This window comes from Urocitellus parryii, chromosome 9 (assembly GCF_045843805.1).
Source record: "Urocitellus parryii isolate mUroPar1 chromosome 9, mUroPar1.hap1, whole genome shotgun sequence".
Lineage (NCBI taxonomy): Eukaryota > Metazoa > Chordata > Mammalia > Rodentia > Sciuridae > Urocitellus > Urocitellus parryii.
The window spans coordinates 139,226,314-139,248,524 of record NC_135539.1 but is presented as its reverse complement, the minus strand read 5'-3'; the positions used below and the strand labels follow the sequence as shown (position 1 = coordinate 139,248,524).

General features: G+C 34.4%; 1 protein-coding gene across 1 annotated transcript in view; it reads right to left on the bottom strand.

Annotated features, from left to right (window-relative positions):
* Rc3h1 (ring finger and CCCH-type domains 1) overlaps positions 1-22,211 on the bottom strand; it is a 79,792-nt gene that overhangs the window by 40,693 nt on the left and 16,888 nt on the right. The window contains exons 2-4 of the mRNA XM_026388506.2: positions 7,413-7,801; positions 1,451-1,571; positions 168-407 (exon numbers count right to left, since the gene is read on the bottom strand). Coding sequence (XP_026244291.1) covers positions 168-407; positions 1,451-1,571; positions 7,413-7,643 — 592 coding nt within the window. The 5' untranslated portion in view covers positions 7,644-7,801. The remainder of the gene's footprint in view (positions 1-167; positions 408-1,450; positions 1,572-7,412; positions 7,802-22,211) is intronic.

The following is a 22,211-nucleotide window of genomic DNA, read 5'->3' as shown; positions in this document are numbered from 1 at the left end:
CTGAAAATGAACAAACTTTGGTATTGAGAGAAAATTTTTAAGTTCTCTGAGAAACTTGTCGAGTGGGATATTGTAAACCCAGCTCTTCTTCATATATCACTTAAAAGAGTTCTACATTATACTTTTAGAATTACTAGTACAATAAATACCAAATTTTAATTATATACCTGGTCCAAGGAACTGACAGCCCCTAGCCCTGACTGCTGCCCAAAGATTGGAAGAGAGTTGCTGAGGATTCTGGTGCTGGAGAATGAGTTCTGTAACTGTTCGTTCACCTAAAGAGCGAGCAGCTCTCATGGCACGAATCCTGCCTTCTTCTTCCACTAGTTGGCAGTGAACCAGAGTCACAAGCTTCCTCTGCATTGGGCGACTCAGAACACTCTGGGTAGTGCTATTCAGACCCACTCCTTTAGAAGAAAATAAAAACATTATTTATAGGTTTACAGTACTATTTTACAGTCCAGGAGCTCTTTCTCTGATGGGCTGATTGTAGGTATGTGCATAGTAGTTCTGGGTCCTACTAGAATATTTAAAATAAACAATGTAACTACACAAGTATTTTAAAAGTATACAAATGTTTATATGTATCACATGAAATTCAACATTCACTATGACATTTGAAATACTATTATTCATTTTAATCTTTGAAGAAGAAAGGAAAAAAGACCAACCAACATTAAAAATTGGTCAAAGACCCAAATCTTAAAGTCATAACAGTTCTAGCATATTATTTCATAGTGATTAATCTTACTTTTATGATCAAATAGCAAGCCCCTTCTGGGAGATAATAGCAACTTCCATTTTTATTACATCCCCTACTGTGCACCATCTAAAACTAGACAGAAGACAAGACTATTGACAATTGTCGAATGATGGAAAGGTTGCCCTTATGAATCGCTAGTACTTATACATACTTACACTTTTAGTCATTCAAATAATTTTTCCAACAACACAAACTCTAAATTCACTACTTTATTTAATGGGTTTGCAACATTATTTAGTATGAAGTAGATCTAGCTTACAATAAAAAGAAATGAATTTCATTCATTTACAGTTCACAATTTGGGGGGATACTAGGGATTGAACCTAGGGGTACTATGCCACAGAGCTGTATATACAGTCCCTTTTTTTTTTACTAAAAAATATATTTTTAGTTGTAGATGGACCTTTATTATTTTACTTATATGCAGTGCTGAGATTCGAACCCAGTGCCTCACACATGTTAGACAAGCATGCTACTACTGACCTACAACCCTAGCCCTTATGTAGCCTTTTTTGAGATAGGGTCTTGCTAAATTGCCCAGACTGGCCTTGAACTTGTGCCTCAGCCTCTCACAAAGGTGGGTTATAATTGCGCACCACCACACCAGGCACAGCTCATAACTTTTATGGTAATGAAAAGTATACTTCATAGATGTTCGCTTGGCATAGATGGTTTCATGAGATTTACCTCTAGCACTGCTGAGCGGTTTCAGGTACAATGCTAATTCTTCTACACATTTCTTGGCTTCTTCATAATGCTTTGTGTCTTCAACCCCACTACACAAAGTAATGGGCTGCTGTTCAGGGACCTGCAGGAAAAGAGTATTCATTAATTAATTAAATGTTTTATTGTGTATAGTTTATGCACTGATAACTTGAACACTGGCAACATCAAAACTACTAAATTTTCTTAATTAAAAGATCTTCCTCATATACACATCTACTGAATTGTTCCATCTCTAAAATGGCCTTATTGAGAGACAATTCACATACCATATTATTGATTGATTTTTAAGAACACAATTCAATGGTTTTTAGCACATTCCCAGTTGAATAACTATCACCACAATTAACCTCAGAATTTCTTCCCTCAAAAAGAAAACCTCATACCATTTTAACAGTTACTCCATCATGTCATCCCAACCCACTGTAGGAAACACCAATCTATTATGTGTGGGTCTATGAATTTGCTTTTCCTGAATCTTTCATATAAACAAAATTACATAATCATATAATGTGTGATCTTTTTTGACTCTTCTTTCACTTAGCATAATGTTTTCAAGGCCATGCAAGTTATAATATATTCTAGAGTTTTATTACTGAATAACACCTCATTGTATGGACATACCACATTTTATATGAGTCATCAACTGATAGACATTTCAGTTTTCTATTTTTTGACTATAATGAATAATGCTGCTATAAATATTTGTATACAAGATCTTGTGTGTAAAAAAAAAAAAAAAAAAAAAAAAAAAAAACAAGATCTTGTGTGAACCATTTTTTTGTTTTGTTTTTGCTTTTCTTGGGTACCCACACCTAGTGAGTGATAATATTTTGAAAATCTGCCAGACGATTTTCCAAAAGCAGAGTATCCTTTACACATTTACCTGCCACATATGTAATTATAATTTATCACATATACATCCAAATATATTTATGTATATACATGTATATATGTGGGTGTGTGCATGCGTATTTTTAAAATATACGAACATGTTTGTATGTGTGTCCTGCACACTATACCCAGGATCTTATGCATGCCATTTGATTTTAATTGACAAATAATAATTGTCTAATTTATAGGGTATTTATATATAGACAATATATAATTGTCTATATTTATTGTCTATATTTATATATTGTTCTGATAAATTTATAATCTGAAATGATGATTAATTTTGTCACTTCAGATAGATCTGCTAAAATAATTAGTTAACTGGAATATCTGTTTAACTTCAAACTTCTCTACACATTTTAAACGTTTTCTGGAATGATTTTAGATTCACAGAAAAGTTTTTAAGATTCTCTAAACTTCACTTCCTATGTGGTCAGCTCTCTTCTACTACTCTTTCCTAAGTCTTGTCCTGCTGATATGGTTATTCCTAGATTTTGTATTTACTATGTGCCAAGCTGTATAGGCATCAAAGAGGAAGGCTATCTTTCACCATGTCTTCCACCCTTTTCTTTCTCCTACTCCCCCTCTTACTTCAAGCATTACTGTACATATATGGTATATGGCACAAACAAGCAAGGAAGGACTATGAACTCTTCATCCCTACTTTAGAAATTTCAAGAATTACTGTGATTATAGCAAAGCATCATGGGGAATCTCTTTTCCAATAAAATATTTACACCTTTATAAGAAGCTATAAAAGGACAAATCAATATGTGATAATTTGTCTAAGGTGAAAGGAATCCTTCCTTTTCCTCCTATATCATCTGTGCAAACAGCCTTAGTACAGTTGAGAATAAAGCTGGGTTCAAGGCCTGGCCTATGCAATGGGGCCCTGAGACTGTCACTTTAATTCTGTTGCTCTTTTTTTTCACCTTTACACTTATAGAATACTGATCCTACATACGTGTTCGAGTGTTCTAATACTTATTTTCTTTAAAACTTGAAATCTTTTTCATTTTCTTCTCAGATTTCCCTTTTATTCTAAATATTCTCCTGACACAAGTGTTCTCCTAATTTATTGGGTTATAGTCCTACACTGAGAAATGTGACTTTGGTTAGAGTGAGGGCAGTGGGTATTGGGGATTAAACTCTGGGTTGCCTTACAACTGAGTTATATCCGTAGTCCTTTATATTTTTTATTTTGAAACAGGGCCTTGCTAAGTTGCTGAGGCTGGACTCAAACCCTGTAATCCTCCTGTCTTAACCTCACAGGTTGCTGGGATTGGACATGCACCACCACACTGAGTGAGAAATGCTACTTTTTATGGGAGTCCTGTTGGAACACCTACCATCTGAATTAACACCTGCCTCAGTCGTTACGTAAGATCATATCCTGGGCGCAAAAACAAAAATGCAATTATGAACTTCCTAAGGAAAAATATAGATGTATCTTTGTGTATGGATAAAGTTAGTCAATTTCCTACTTTCCATACCCTCCCTCCCTCCCTTCCTTTTTATTTTTTAGTTGCAGTTGGACATCTTTATATGGTGCTGAGGATAGAACCCAGGGACTCATATGTGTGAGGCGAGAGTTCTACCCGAGTCACAATCCCAGCCCTCCATACACTACTTTCCAAAGGGAGTCACTATGTATAGCCCACATGTGTACTCTTTGAGGGTAGAGTTTATTTAAATTTATTTGGAATTCCACATGAGAAATCCAGTCTCTTTCTCTATTCAATCATTTAGGTTTTTATCTGTATATACTTGAATAATTATTTTATACTTTGGTAACAATCCAATACAATTCTATTTGTTTTGTTTTCAAACTGTTTCAGATTTGACCACTGAGAGCTCTTTCAGATGATTCCTGTGTGCCTATGACATATCCCCTTCACTGACTGTATTTGAGCTTTTAGACTTTTTAGCACTAGACGCTCCAACTTCCTATTGCAGGGCTACAATCAGCCACTTTTCCAAAGAATGCTGGTTTCTTTTAGTGAAGAACTGTATTTAGAAGCCAAAATTGAACATTAGGTATGAATGCTGATATTGGGGTATTGTGCTTGCTAGTCCATCTTGGCTGACAAGGCAAAAAAAAAAAATATGTGTATATTATACCCCAGGTGTGTGTGTGTGTGTGTGTGTGTGTGTAAATATTACTATAAAACCATTTGTATCTATATTCAGTTAAAACCAAGTTTCCACTGATGCCCCAATTCTAAGCCATTAGCATTCAGATCATTCTAGCCTCTTCCTCTTTGCATATCTATAAACTTCCAATAATGAGAAAATTCATTCTCTACCATCTGCCTCCCATTTACTTAAAAGTTTAATTCCCATATACATGTACAGCAGTGTCAGAATTAATTCATACTTTCATGGGGAAAACACTTTATCAATTAGAACACACTGTTCATATATAATATCTAATGCCTTTAATTTTCTGAGAATTTACTTACTTTGAACTAGTATCTAAAGTTAATTAGGTTAGCACCTTTCCTCTATAGCCCTTGCAGTAAAGTTGTTTCATTTATTTCAGATTGTTCTCCATAAACTTTGTAAAGTTTTGTGTTTTAGCTAGGTGTGGTGGCACACTTCTGTAATTTCAGTGATTTGAGAATCTGAGACATGAGAATCCCAAGACAACATCAGCCTCAGCAACATAGTGAGACTGTCACAAAATAAAAAATAAAAGGGGCCAGGGATGAAGTTCAGTGGTAAAGTGCCCCTGGGTTAAAATCTCTTTTTGAAAAATGTAGAATATCATACATCCAACAAATACAGAATCATATAGTTTCACTGCCCTAAGAAATACCCTATTTTTCATCAATCCTCCTGCCTTCCTACTGGATCCTAGCAACCAATGATATTTTTATTGTGATTTTTAATTTTGTATACAATATCACATATTTGGAATCATACAGTATTGTAGGATTTTCAAAGTGGCATCTTTTACTCAGCAACATATATTTGAGGTTTATCTGTGTCTTTTTGTGGCTTAACTACTACTTCCTTTTATTATTTCATTTTATACAATATTCTAATTACATGAATATACCAATGTTTATTCATTTGCTTATTGAAAGACATTTTGATTACATTTTTTTTGCAATTCTGAATAAAACTGGTGTAAATAGTCAAATAAAAGTTTCTGTGTAAACATTTTCAAATTAGTTGGGCAATTATCAATAATAAACTAATAAGAGACTACAAAACTATCTTCTAAAGTGGTTGTTAGATTTTTTCATTCCTACAAGTAAAAAATAAAAGTTTGTGTCGCTCCATTCTCTTCAGCATTTGTTGTCCATGTTTCAGAATTTGGTTTTTCTAATAGGTAAGCAAAGGTATGAAAAACTGTGAGCAGTTGCTTTAATTTGCTATTCCTAGTGATAGTAGTCAGCAATTTTTTCCCTATTTTTATTAGTGCATTATAGTTGTACACATTGGTATAATTTGTTATATATTTGTACATGCATACAATATAACAATATAATTTGGCCAATATTATTGCCCAGTATTTCCTCTTTCCCTCCTCCCCTTATTTCCTTTCTTCTACTAATGTGAGAAACTTTTCATCTGCCATATTTGTTTCTTCTTTACTGGGATGTCTATGTAGATCTTCACCCATTTTTAACTGGCTTGTCTTTTAAACATTGAGCTAAAAATCGTACATATTCTAGATATAAGTCCCTTATATGATTTTAGTATTATTTTCCTCCATTCAGTGGGTTATTCTTTTTTTGTGGTACTAAGGATTGAACCCAGGGCCTCCTGAACGCCAAGCAAGTCTTCAACCACTGAGATAATAGTCAAATAAAAGTTTCTGTGTAAACATATTTTCAAATTAGTTGGGCAATTATCAATATTAAACTAATAAGAGACTACCAAACTGTCTTCTAAAGTGGTTGTTAGATTTTTTCATTCCCACAAGTAAAAAATACTCAGCCCATTTTATTTTATTTTGAGACATGGTTTTGTTGAATTGCCCAGACTGGACTTGTAAACCTCCTGCTTTAGTCTCCTGAATAACTGATATTACTGGCTATGTGTCACCAAGACAGGCTCTGTACTTTCGCACTTAATAAATATTTAGTAGTGCTGGTGGTAATATCAAGATAGGCATATAAATAAAGGTTTCCTTTTGAATAAACTATCCTAGAATAGCTCTCTTTATCTTCGACACATGTAATGACATCAATTTTTGTCATACTTTAGCAATTTACAGAAGATTAAGCTTTTATACTAAATATATGGGACTTCAGACTTACACTGAACAAATCAATAGTGAAGAATTATCTAAATGAATCATATCTAACACTCAAAAACTTGTCTTTAAATCTTGTGAGGAAAATGACCTTTGAGAACACTAGGGGCTGGGAATGTAGCTCAGTAGTATTGTGCTTACCTCACATGCATGAAGCCCTGAATTTAATCCCCAGTTCCCTGGAGTGCGAGGGGGTGGGGGGCGCACCACTATCCCATCATCTAATTTGAGAACACTTACATAAAACTTTCGAAGTATTACCTTCAGAATTACCAGACTAACTTCCAAATGTAGCTAACCAGGGATATTTGATCCTCTTTAAAATAAGTGCTTCTTAAAAGCTGTGCTCTGTTGATTTTGTCACCTTTTTCATCATTTCAGTTAGTATCTAATATGTAAAACTGCCTGAAGCAGCTTTATCTCTTCTATTAATTCAGTGCAAGGGTATATGAATAGTATTTTCCTCAGTGCAAAGAATTCCTTATGACTTATCTCTTTCTCTAGTAATCTGAATAGCTAGGGTTCTTAAAAAAATCTAAGAATAAATGAACATTTCAATACTATGAATGAAAAATACTGAATTACTAGTGTATCTTGTAATATACTGAAATAAAGGATCAACATAGTACAAGAAAGCATCATATCTATTTAAATAGAAGACAATGTTATTCAATTCTAATTCAACAAGTTTTTGTCAAGATCATGCATGTGCACACACAAACACACACACACTCAATTTAAAAACTATTAAGTCACCCATCTTACCTGAGCACCCACTAGCTGCAGCAATGCTGAGTTCACGGGAAGGAGCTCAATGTCTGTATTGATAGTGGTCTGGTCAAATGGGCAAGCCTTACGGTGGAGTTTGTTCAGGCACATCTTACAGACAGTATGGCCACAGCCCAAACTGATGGGCTTTCGAATTGTTTCGTCGAAAGTCTGAGTGCAAATTGGGCAGGAGAGGAAATCCGTCCATTGTGGAGCTTGTACAGGCATTGCTTCTGGAGTTACAATTCACTAATACACACACACACACACACACAAATCTAAAGCAAAGATTCCACTGGAATCAAAATCTTTGAAAAAAGTTTATCTTTTTTTTTTTTGTTAAATATCTTCTGTAGATACAGTCAGCACATAGTGTGAAATATAACCTGGAAAACAAAGAAAAATAAAAAAATTTAGAGTATGTTTCATGTCAATTCAACTGTTGAAGTCAAAAGTGCAGTCTCCACCCTGCAACTTCTCATAACAGTTTTATAGCACAGTATTCCATCTTTTTGCACTTTCACAGAATTAAAGCCATAATAAAAATGTCTAGTCTCATTCCTTCATTTTAGAAATGGGGACTAGTCCCACAGAAAGATGAAATAACTTGCCTAAGGTGATGCTTTAAAAGTTAGTAATAAAATTAGATCTAGGACCTATGTTTCTCAAGTTGATCCATGTCTCTGACTTTATATATGCATATATTTAAAAAGTAACTGTTCCAGGGGGTATGGGGTTGTGGCTCAGTGGTAGAGCGCTTGTGAGGTTCACACATGTGAGACACTGGGTTCGAGCCTTAGCATCACATAAAAATGAATAAACAAAGATATTGTGCAAAAAAAAATAAGCTTCATTTAAAAAGAAAAAAGTAATTGTTTGGAGGGGGCTATTAATATTTTGTTTCCTGATCTGAATATGTTACATGGGTGTGGAGTGTTCAGTTGTGAGAATTTATCAAGCTCTTCACTTTATGTATGCTATAAATCAATGGAGGCCTTTTAAAACTGGCCTAAAATTAAAAATACCTTAAAAATATTTTATCATCGAATTTGGTGATATTAATAAGAAAAAAAGAGATGGTATCCTACTCCTCAGTTTACACCCAAAGGACTTAAAAACAGCATACTACAGGGACACAGCCATATCAATGTTTATAGCAACACAATCCACAATAGCTAAATTATGGAACCAACCTAGATGTCCTTCAGTAGATGAATGGATAGGAAAACTTTAGTATATATACACAAAGAAACATTACTCAGCATTAAAAGAGAATAAAATCATGGAATTTGCAGGTAAATTGATGAAGCTGGAGACTATAATGCTCAGTTAAGAAGCCAATCCCCCCCAAAACAAAGTGTTTTCTTTGATATGAGGATGCTGACACATAATGGTGATGGAGAAGAGCATGGGAGGAATGGAGGAACTTTAGATAGGGCAAAGGAGAGGGAAGGAAAAGGAGGGGGTAAGAGGCTAGGAATGATGGTGGAATGAGTAGACATCATTACCCTAAGTACATGTATGAGGACACAAATGGTGAGAAAATACTTTGTGTACAATCAGTGACTTGAGAAATTGTATTCTATGTGTATAATATGAAATTAATTGCATTCTGCCATTATGTATAATAAATTACAATAAATAAATAATTTAATAATAAAGAGATGGTGAAGTTTTTCAGGGTTTATTTTTAAGGTTTACACATTCCTAATAGTCTTACATAATGGTGGCTAAGGCAGGAGGATTGTGACTTCAAAGCCAGACTCAGCAACTTAGCAAGACCCTGTCTCTAAATAAAATATTAACAATAGCTAGGAAGCAATACATGGTGGTACACACCTATAATACCAACAGCTCAGGAGGCTGAGGAAGGAGGATCATAAGCACAAAGTCAGCCTCAGCAACAGTGAGGTGGTAAGAAACCCAGGGAGACCCTGTCTCTAAATAATATACAAAATAGGGCTGGGGAAGCGGTTCAGTAGATGTTATTTAAAAAAAAAAAAAAAAAGGATTTTTCAAATCTCCAAATTTAAGAATCAGAACAATTACTATTAACCAGAACTCATATGCAGTTCAATTTTACTATTGATCTATTTTTGGTGGGCTAATGAAAAACGAATCATAAAAATTCATCACTGTGTCTATCAAAAGTTTTCTTCAAATAAATATAAAACCCAACCTGAAACCTCTAACACATATTTTAAACAATACCCACTACATACTACATTTACAAATAACTGTAGTTTTAAAAAATGAGAACTGACATTCAGAATAAAGTACAATAGTATTACAACTCATTAAAGATTTAATTATGCTCAATAGTCTGCTTACAAAGATGAATCATTTGAAGTGTAATGAAACAGAAGTCAATTATTTATACTTGTTATTCTTCAAGTATTACATTTAATTCACATTTTATTGAAATTATTCAACCTTGAATAGAAGCCCATTATTGATGAGAGAATGGTTTCTATTATGTATGCTAAAAACTTTTTGTACATCCATTCAACAAATATTGACAAGCACTATTATGTGCCAGGCTCTTTAAATTATGGGTAAGCCAATTAAGGTGGCACACACCTATAATCCTAGTTATTCCAGCTGCTTAGGAGGCCTGTGAGGCAGGAATATTGCAAGTTAGAGGTCAGACCGGCAATTTAGCCAGACCTTGTCACAAATAAGTTTTTTTAAAAAGGGCTGGGGCTGTAGCTTGGTGGTAGATGCCCCTGGGTTCACTCCTCAGTACCACAAATTATAAATAAATCAACTTAACTTTGTTTGGGTTTTTAGAATGTATGCTACTAGAAAATAAAAATGAACACTGGAGACTGGGGGTTTAGCTGAACAGTATAGTGCTTTGACTAGAAGGTGTGAGGTCCTGGGTTTGATCACCAATAAAAATTAAAAATTTTTTAACTGTCTATTTTCATTTCAGCCCCACCGGCCCATGCTGAGGATTGAACCTAGCACCTTGCACACACTAGGCAAGCACTCTACCACCAAGCGATACCCCTAGTTCCAAAATGAAAAAATATTTAACTATTTTATAGAAAGCTCTCAAATTGTTTTTAATTCTGGTTAGTTATTTGCATATATATCCAAATGGATCTCACAACACTAAGAGTAAATTGTGAAACTGACTATATTTTGACTTCTTTAATAAAGCACTAAAATAGTTATTACTATTCGATAAATTGAGACTGTCTTCTAGATGCTAAAAAAGAAAAATCTATATCTATTTGTAGAGTGAAATGCTACATTGGTACATGGGGTTATAACAGGCTCAAAATTAAACAGCCAAAAAGGTGTTTAGAAGATATATTCAAAATGAGAGCTGGACACTTCATGATGTTTGAAAAAGCTGATTAAGTTGCTAAAGCATCATCCACAGGAATTATTTATAAAGGGAAAACAGTACTTTATTCCTATAAACAATACCAACTCCAAAGAGCACAAATATATTTTATTGCATATCATTATAATTTTTATTATTCATACAACCATGCACCACACGCTATGCTAAATGCTTCACACAGAATAAATCCATAAGTATATTATCCCATTTGCAGGTAAGAGAAATGGAGATTTAGAAAGGCTGAATAAGCTGGGCTGGGGATGTAGCTCAAGCGGTAGCGCGCTCACCTGGCATGCGCGGGGTGCTGGGTTCAATCCTCAGCACCACATAAAAAATAAAATAAAGATGTTGTGTCCACCGAGAACTAAAAAGTAAATATTAAAAAAAAATTCTCTCTCTCTCTCTCTAAAGAAAGGAAGGAAGGAAGGAAGGAAGGAAGGAAGGAAGGAAGGAAGGAAGACTGAATAAGCTAAAAAGGCAGATATTAACTCAGATATTCTTGCTCAAAACCCAAACTCTTGACTCATACCACTATGCCCAGGTTAAAGATTAACATATAACAAAGGGAAAACTACTTGCAGTTTCATTAAATAAACCATATAAGACAGTAAAGTTGGTATAAATCGTCCCAAACCTGCATTTTGTTCTAACAGCTACTGACTTCACAGCCATTAGGTCCTTTTGACAAACTTGTTGCCAAATCTAATGGTCAGGTTAATCTAATCTTACTTGTATTCTCAAAAAGATGAAACAGCTACTCTCACCACCTTGTTATGAACAACATATTCCTCTTCTTTTGAATTCACTTGCTATTTTTCTGAATCCTTAATTTTTTTAATATTTATTTTTTAGTTTTTGGTGGATACAATATCTTTATCTGTATGTGGTGCAGAGGATCGAACCCAGCTCCGTGTGCACACCAGGCGAGCGCACTACCGCTTGAGCCACATCCCCAGCCCCCTGAACCCTTAAATTTCGAAAGGGCTTTATCTTGAGTTTTCTTTTCTCATCATTTTCCACTTTAAAATCCTGAAACAGTTTCTCATTATATTCAGAATAAAATGCAGATTTCGTACTCTGGTTTAAAAAGCCCTGAATGATATGACTTCTAATTATCTCTCAAACTACTTTTAACCCAGGGGCTCTTTACCGCTGAGCTACATCCTCAGCCCTTCTGATTTTGAGACAGGGTCTCACTAAGTTGTGTAGGGCCTCAGGCACTAAGTTGCTAAGGCTGGTCTCAAACTTGCCTTCTGCCTCAGCCTCCGGAGTCACTCCAACTTAATTTTTGAACACTGTCCCCATCACTGGATCTGAGTGCTAACTATTCTGTTAATCTTTGAATCAAAGGCCACTCTAGGAAATTTCCAAAGCACAAAAAATGTCAGCCACTCTTGGTAATTTCCAAAGCATAAAAAATGTCAACTTCTCAGCTTTCCCTGACCACTTATACTACCTAACAATCTTTATTATTACTCTCATTCTATCACAACGTTTAAATTCTCTGAAACATTTCTGCCATCTGTAAATTTACTCATATTTTGTTATTCAAAGTCTATTTTCTCCTATTAGAATACTATCTCCAGGAGGCCCGGGATTGTGGCTCAATGGCACAGCACTTACCTCACACATATGAGGCACTAGGTTCCGTCCTCAGCACCACATAAAAATAAATAAATAAAATAAAGGTATTGTGTTCACCTACAACTTTAAATAAAAGAATACTATCTCCAGCAAAGTAGAGATCAAATCTGTCTTATTCACAACCAAAGTTATAGATACTCCCTCCAATTCAAGTACACTAAAAAGTTTAGAATTCAGAGACCTGCCAACAATCTCAACAGATTCATAAAACCTTCTCATAAATCTCAAAGTATTTAAAGACTTCAGATTAAGAAATTCTAACCTGTACTGCTCCTTTACAACTCTTAGAAGACTAATAAGCATTTGAGATTTATTATATGTTTAGCACTCTGAAATATGAAAAGCAAGGAGTTAAATATTTAATATTTCCTTGCTTTCCCATGAAATTTCATGTAAATGTGGCTATAAACAAGATTTGTAAATTATTCTGTTGTAACACAAAACTGTATTGGTGAAAGATACCTCAAAGAACATCTAGTTCTAGGTTAATTAATTTTCTAACATAAGATGACTAACTTTACATATGTCCCTACTAGTAACAAGTATTGTTATGCTTTTCAAATACTTTTCATTTAATCTTTAAGGCCTAAGTAGTTGGTATAATTTCTTTTATTTTTATTAAAAAAATAATATTCAGAGAACTCATCCAAGGTTACATAGGGAGTAAGCAGGTCAACTCAATTCACAATCACCTTAGGTCTACTTGACACTAAAATCTCTGAGGTTTCCACCTTATCAGTTTAACATGGAGTAGGCTGAAGAAAAGAGAAGTAAAAATTTCACTCAAAAGTCACACACTTGGGCTGGGGATGTGGCTCAAGCGGTAGCGCACTCGCCTGGCATGCGTGCAGCCCAGGTTCGATCCTCACAACCATACAAACAAAGATGTTGTGTCCGCCAATAACTACAAAAAAATAAATATTTTTTTAAAAAAGTCACACACTTTCTAAAGGCAGAAATGGGATTAAAAGCCAAGTACACAGATTTGTGTTTTAGTGTCCCTTACAACCTAATTAGATTAATTTTACATACAAACTCATCACTGATAGCGTCATATTGAAAATATAACAAACAATATGTGGCCTAGATTAAGTCATCCATTAGCCTTGGAGAAACAATGTAAAACTGTTTCATGCTCATTCTCTTTATCACATTCTCAAAGGCTTTGTTGGTGGGGAAAATAAGGATCATCACTGACCTAAGCATATTGAAATAACTGTTGAAAACATAAAGGTATATAAAAAAGAAGAAATAATTCATATGAACTTGTGTTCTGTATTTACACCACAATCTCAACAGACTCTTACAAAAATCTTTTCAAGTAATATTTATGTGGGTCAATGTTTTTTAAATGATTACAGTGAAACATATCCCTCCTACCTCTATCTCCTATCCCCCTAGTTCTCATTTATCTCACAGATAAACCATTATATTACTTTCCTTTTAATTAAGCATATAGATCAACATATAACTAATTGGAAAGAAAGTACTTTAAATGCTATTATTCAAAATTTTTTCTCTTAAGTTTTCTTAGAAATTATGGCTAAAAATATTTTTTCATTCTCAGTAAAAATTAAATATTCAGTTTTATGACACAACATGTTTTACTATATGTCCAGTAATAAGGATAAAAAATGATGAAGCTAAGTTATTCCATGCCTACATGGAACTTACATGTTTGTTTATATTATATAAAAATAATAATTGTACAACTAAACACATGACTGCAAATTATGGTACATTATAGGATGGTAAAGTACAGGGAAATATAAGGTAAAGCGTTAAGAGATGAGACTAAAGAATTAGCCAAGGACTGAGAATGTAGCTCAGTAGTGGAATGCTTGACATCATGGGTCAGATCCTTCCCTCTGGGAAAAAGGAAGGTGATGGAGAGAAAAAGAAAAGAATTAGCAAGGATCAAATAACACAGGACCTTCCAACTCCTATTATGGTCATTAAGTGAAGAGTAACACACCTAATAAAATAGTTCTTAGAGACAATTATAACAAGCTTGATACATGTACTGTGTATATTGTATATGCTGTTAATTGTAAACACTGTGAGTATAAGAACAATTTCCACTCCCTCATTTCCAAACATTTTTTTAAGTTTCTCAAACAGTTGTTTTTATCATCTTTAAACACAAAATATATCTGAAACACACAGGATATATAGTTAAATAAATATAATAAGTGTTTTTCAGTCAAGAATAAACATATGAGCTAGATGCATTGGTGAACACCTGTAATTCCAACAGCTAGGAAGGTTAAGGTAGGAGGATTGAGAGTTCAAAGCCATCCTCAGCAACTCAGCGAAACCCTAAGCAACTAAGCAAAACCCTGTCTTTAAATAAAATATTAAAAAGTGGCTCAGCAGCTAAGCACTCCTGGGTTCAATCCCCAGTACCAAAAAAAAAAAAAAAAGAAAAGAAACCAACAACATCAAAACCAATAAAACATGCACATGAAATGAAATAATTAAAATACCAACACCCTTATGCAGGACAAAGAGATGACTCATGTCCCAGACAGTACGAGATTTCATCATGATACTCAGAACAGAGAACAATTTAAAACTTCTTAATTATTCTGGTATTTTTCTTTCTTTTTTTTTTAATATTTATTTTTTAGTTCTCGGCGGACACAACATCTTTGTTTGTATGTGGTGCTGAGGATCGAACCCGGGTCGCACGCATGCCAGGCGAGTGCGCTACCGCTTGAGCCACATCCCCAGCCCTGGTATTTTTCATTTAATATTTTTTGGTTCACTACTGACCATGGGTAACTTTGTCCAGCATATCCATATTGCATATGCTACCTGCTTATTAGCTGCCTAACTGTCTTCTGGTTATCAGATCAACACTGTGGGATCACAATGTTAATGCTGAAGTAACCCTTTTACTTAAAAATGGCCCCAAAGAAAAAGATTAGTGATGCAAAGGAGGCACACAATACATAAAACAGAAGTACAGGGGCTGGGGTTGTGACTCAGCAATGGAGTGCTCGCCTGGCATGTGCAGGACCCTGAGTTCGATCCTCAGCATCACAAAAAAATAAATAAATGAAATAAAGGCATTGTGTCCAACTACAACTAAAAAATAAATATTAAGAAGGACAGATTACGGGCTGGAGATGTGGCTCAGCGGTAGCGCGCTCGCCTGGTATGCGTGCAGCCCGGGTTCGATCCTCAGCACCACATACAAACAAAGATGTTGTGTCCGCCAAGAACTTAAAAATAAATATTAAAAATTCTCTCTCTCTCTCTCTCTCTCTCTCTCTCTCTCTCTCTCCTCTCTCACTCTCTATTTAAAAAAAAAAAAAAAAAAAAAAAAGAAGGACAGATTAACTTTGGTCCTTTGTGGCAATGCTTCGGGGTATAAAGGAAAAAACACATACATGTATGTGAACACACATGACACAGTACCATACATATTAATATGTATTAAGTTCCATATGATTCATGATTTCAGGCATTCACTAGGGGTCTTAGAAAATATCCCAAGGATAAAGGGAGTATAAATAAATGTTTAAAGCAATGCTGTAATGCAGTTATCATCCCAATTTTAAAAAATAAAAAACCCTGGGCTGGGGATGTGGCTCAAGCGGTAGCGCGCTCGCCTGGCATGCGTGCGGCCCGGGTTCGATCCCCAGCACCACATACCAACAAAGATGTTGTGTCCGCCAATAACTAAAAAATAAATATTAAAAATTCTAAAAAAATAAAAAATAAAAAAAATAAAAAAAAATAAAAAACCCTAAGTATAGAGAAATACCCAATGTCAGTAAGTGGCAGGACTATGATTCAAACACAAGCCAAAATCTTAAGCTGGTACTTTTTTTTTTTTTTTGGTACTGGGGATTGAATTTATGGGTACTTCAACCACTAAGCCACATCGCCAGCCCTATTTCGTATTTTATTTAGAGGCAGGGTTTCACTGAATTTCTTACCATCTCACTTTTGCTAGGCTGGCTTTGAACTCCTGATCCTCCTGCCTCAGCCTCCCAAGTTACTGGGATTACAGGCACGCACCACCACACACTTTTATTTTTAATTTTATTTTAAAAAAATTATTAGTTATTGATGGACCTTTATTCATTTGTATGTGGTGCTGAGAATCGAACGCAGTATCTCACTCATGCTAGGCAAGTATACTAACACTGAGCCACAACCCCAGCCCCTACCACCGCACACTTTTAAACACTACAGTTTGTTTCACCTTACAGATAGAAGTTAACAGTCATTAACATGAAGAAGATTTGGGGAATGATGGAAATGTTCTAAAACTGGATGGCAGTGATGGTTACAATTATTTATTATGATTATTATTATAAATCATATATTATGATTTGTACAATTAAAATAAGTGAATTTTATGCTATGCAAATTAATTTCAAGAAAGCTATTAAAATAATCACTAAACTTTTTTAAAAATAAAGTTTAGTTTTCACATTTTTAAACGTAATAATTTAGCTAGGCATGGTAGCGCACATCTGTAACACCAGCTACTCGGGAGCAATTTCCAGGTCAGATTGGGCGTCCTAGAGAGACTCTAGAGATTTGGGGAATGATGAAAATGTTCTAAAACTGAACAATGGTAGGATACCCCTAGGTTCAATCCTCCTATATCTTAAACTATCATAAAAATATAGACTATTCAGATTTGTTCTATGAGCACAGCAATAGATTTATTAAATAGCTAAATTACCTTGCTTTGAAGATTTCATTTAAATGTATTACAAATTTACTGCCATCTCCTCTATTACAGGTTTATTTTATCTGTCTGATTTAGAGAGAAAATGGAAACTAAAATCCATTAACTATCTATTCTGGGCTAATCACTCCTCTGAAGTATCATTATACCCATTTTATATATAATAACTCGAAGTTGAGTAGCATTATTGGCCCAAAGCTAATAAATCATTGAACTGGAACCCAGGTCTTAGGTGAATGTGAAGTGTAATTTTGCCTGAGAAAAACATTAAACAAACCTTACTGTCTGTAAGAAAATCTTCAATCTCTTCCCACCCCAGAAATTAGTTTTTAGAATCATGATTTTTGACCTTAATTTCCATTTCTCTGGAACGTTTCAATAGCAAGCAGGACCACATTAGAGAAAAAGAAAAAATTTATCTTGAAAAATGAAGGCAGGAAATAACACAAAGAAAAATAAACATTTATTGTTATATTTTGTGTTTGAATTCTCAGCAGAACATCAATCAACTGAGAAGAAATAAGAGTCTTAAGATTTGAGGAAACCTGAGGTTTTTCCACTAATAATACCCTGTGGAGACCCAGTTTTGTTGTAAAAATTTCTTCCCCTAATATATGGATTTAATTATAACCCTATAGTATACAACACCCTTTATATGAATAACCTAATACGCTAATGTTGGTAAAAATGGACAAGTACCTGAGACAGATATAAAGAGAAGGGCTATTGAGCTAAGGAAAAGCCAGAAAGTGGAACTTGCTAAACGGGTGAGGAAATATGAAAAGTATTAAGTGTTCAGGCAAAAAGAAACATTTTTAGCTCCAACTAAATTTAGGAGGAAATGCAGTAAAGTGGGACAAAAACCATTAATGGGGAAGCTGCCTGACCTTCAGTTGAAACAGAAAATCCCATGAAAATGTTAAATGACAGCCTTTATTTAACTTCATGTATATAGTTTGAATCTTTGGACTCAAGTTATGTATTGTATATAAATGTGCTACACCAAAGAGGACATTAGCAATTATTACAGAGGTGATGAAATGAAATGGTCAGACTCAAAAGCAACATCTTTAAAGGAGCTCTGAGATAAAGGAAAATTTAAGAAATATACCAAAAAGCAAACAGTTATTCTTTTTTTTTTTTCAGTTTTTGCATTAACACTATTGAATATTACATATACTATACTGTCAAGTATATAACTATGTCATCACCATTTAGTGGTAGGCCAAAAACCAAGGATATAATGAAAACTGATTACTAAAATCAAGAATATTCTGGAATATACTATACATTTAAGCTTATTCATTTTTTTGTTAACTGCTTTTAAATTAAACAGATTTCTAAAACTGGTTGTTTTCTTTGTGAAATTTGATGTCTTTTCTTAATTATGCCTTTAAAAAAAATTAAGGGGCTGGAGTTGTGAATCAGCTGTAGAGTGCGAGATGGTGGTTCGATCCCTAGCACCACACAAAACTAACTACCTACCTAAATAAATAAATAAAAGTATTGTGTCCAACTATAAGTTAAAAAAATCATCAATATAATTTGGTCCCAATACAAAAGACACATGAATAAATGAGATTAGGCCAAGTGTTTTAACAAGACCTAATTTTTCAAGTCATCTGTGCAATTAGTTCTGCTACTGCAATAATGCTCATTTTTATATAGGAAGTTTGCTCCTCCTGTTCCAGAAATTATTTTGAGATACAATGATAAATCTGATTGGCAAATAACTGATAATTTTAAATAGTGAGGACAAATGCTCACAAGGAAAAGAAAACTTTAACCTGTGCCAAATATATGTTTCAGATCATTTGTTAAGCACTATCCCATGGAATTCTGAGAGATCTGATAAAATTGACACATTTTAAAGGATGGCACTAACATAGTTGGCGCTCCACATACTTGAATTCAACCAATCTGGAATAGAAAGTGCAGTTAGGCTGGGCATAGTGGCTCACACATGTAATCCCAGGTACAGGGAGGTCTGAGACAGAAGGATTCAAAGTTTGAAGTAAGCCTTGGCAACTTAGCAACACCCTGTCTCAAAAGTAAATAAGTGAGAAAGACTTGAGGATGTAATGCAGTGCACAGATGACTGTTAGTAGTTTTTAGCAATAAAGAAATGTTTGAAATAAGGTATGCAAATTAGGGGCGGGGCACTGCAGATCAAATGTGGGGCACTCTAACCACTGAGCAATATCCCCAGACTCCCATATATGGTAAAGCAAGCGCTTTACCACTGAGCTACATCCTCAGCCTCCAAAGGTCCCCACCCTTTTTATTGTTTGTTTTGAGACAGGTTCTTGTGAATCTGCTGAGGATAGTCTCAAACCTGTAATCCTCCTACTCTGGCTCCCAAGTCACCACCACACCTGCTATATATTTAGTTCTTTAGATATAATGCTATTTTACAGTCAATGGACTACAAGGTTGTATAAAGTAACTTTTATATGCATTGGGCAATCAAAAAAATTTGTGCGACTACCTTTATTCCAATATTTGCTTTACTGCTATAGCCTAGAACAGAACTCCCTCCCAGAATCCCCAAGGTATGCCTGTAGACAATCCAAGTTCCTTAGAAATCAGAGAATATTCGAGTTTTTTTCCTATTTTCTCTATGTTTCTAATACATATGAAGTCATCCTACATATATTAGAAATCCTATTAATTAGGCTTCTAGGAAGCTACTAGTTAAGAAATCTAGGAAAGGGCGCAGTGACACACATCTGTAATTCCAGAGGCTTGAGAGGCTGAGACAGGAGAATCACGAGTGCAAAGCCAGTCTTAGCAACTTAAGAAGATCCTACGCAAATCAGCAAGACCCCGTCTCCAAATAAAATATTTCTTAAAAAGGGTTGGGGATGCGGCTCCATGGTTATGTACCCCTGAATTCAATCCCCAGTACCAAAAAAGGGGGGGGGGATCAATCAATCAATCCATGAATCTAGGGCCTTACCATTTAGAGTGACACACAAATGTCAAAAATGTTATGGACAAAAATAACTGGAACACAGTAAACCAACTACACCTAATTTACCCCCAAAACCAATTCTTCTCAAGTGTATTTGAAACATTCTCCATGCTAGACTATATATTAGACAATTAAGCAAATCTCAAAAAATTTTGAAGCATTAAGATAATAAGAATATTCTCCAGGGGCTAGGGATGTGGCTCAAGCAGTAGCACGCTCGCCTGGCATGCGTGCGGCCCAGGTTCGATCCTTAGCACCACATACAAAAACAAAGATGTTGTGTCCGCCGAAAACTAAAAAATAAATATTAAAAAATTCTCTCTCTCTCTTAAAAAAACAAACAAACAAAAAAAGAATGTTCTCCAACCATGATGGAATGAAAGAAATTTGGAAAACTCTTAAATATAGGGACGTTAACCCTAACCAATAGGCCAAAAAAGAAATCAAAAAGGAAATTAGAAAATATTTTTAAATGAATGAAAATAACACACCATACCAAAACTTACATGATACAACTAATGAGGGTCCAATAGGAAATCTATATAGTTTTAATACTTGTATTTAAAAAGAAAAATGTCAAATCAATAACCTAAGACAGTGGAAAAAGAACAAACTGAACCTAAAGCAAGATAAAGGAAGAAAAAGTGGAAATTAGAACACAACACAGAAAATCAACAGGGAAAAAAAATAATCAATGAAATACAAAACTTTTCTTTAAGAGAATTACATTAAAACATTTTTTTAGGGGAAATCAAATGAAAGGAAAAACAAAACTGACAAATCTGAAAAGCAAGACTGACCAAGGAGGGGAAAAAAAAGAGAGAGAAGAAATGAAAGAGCAACACTACTATTATCCTTACAGAAATAAAAACGTTTATAAAGAAATACTATAAGGAACTGAGGTTGTGGCTCAGTGGTACAGTGCTTATCTAGCACACGAGGCACTGGTTTCAAACCTCAGCAACACACACAAAAAAAAATAAATAATATAAAGGTATTGTGTCCAACTACAACTAAAAAAATATTTTAAAAAATAGATGAAAAAGGGAGGGGAGGGGAGGGGGGATAGTAGGGGATAGGAGTGGTAGCAGAATACAACAGTCACTAATATGCCATTATGTAAAAATGTGAGTGTGTAACCGATGTGATTCTGCAATTTGCATTTGGGGTAAAAATGGGAGTTCAAAACCCAATTGAGTCAAATGTATGAAAGATGATATATCATGAGCTCTGTAATGTTTTGAACAATCAATAAAAAAAAAATAATGAAAAAAATCTAGGTGAAATGGACAAATTCCTTAAAAGACATAATAAGCTGGGAAAAACTGACTAGAAAAGAAATAGGTAATGGAAGATCTGTTACAACTGGAGAGATTGAATTTTAATTAAAAAAATTATGACCTAAGAAAAGCTCAGGACCAGATGGATGCAATGGAAAATTCTGTTAAAAAAATTTTAAAGAATTGATACTAATCTCTCATAAACTCTTCAAACAATAGAAGGTACAATACCCAGCTCATTCTCCAAGGTTAGAATTACGCTGATACTAAAATGAGACACAGAAAAAACAAAACCAAAATACCACTAATATGCAGAAGTCCTCAACAAAACACTAACAGAATCTAGCAGTATATTTTTAAAAACATTATACACCACAACCAAGTTGGGTGTGTCCCAGGAATGCAAGGTTGGCTTGACATATAAAAAAAAAAAAATCAATGAATGTAACATGCTACAATGATAGAATAAAAACTAAAATCATATGATTATTTCAAGAGACACAGAAAAGGTATTTGAAAAAATTCAATATCCTTTTTCATGATAAAAACACTCAAGAAATTAGAAATAAAACAAACCATGGTCAACTATTTTTTTCACGAGGATACTAAAACCACTCAATGGGGAAAGAATAACATTTTCAACAAAAGGTATAGGGACAACTGGATAGCCACATATGCAAAAGAATGAATTTGTACTCCTAAATCATACTGTATTAAAAGAAAGAAGAAGAAAAAGCCCTTAAAGCAGATTAGAGATCCTTAAATATATGATCTAAAACAATATTTTAAAAATTCACAGGGATGAATTTGCAAAGTGGCTTAAACATTATCT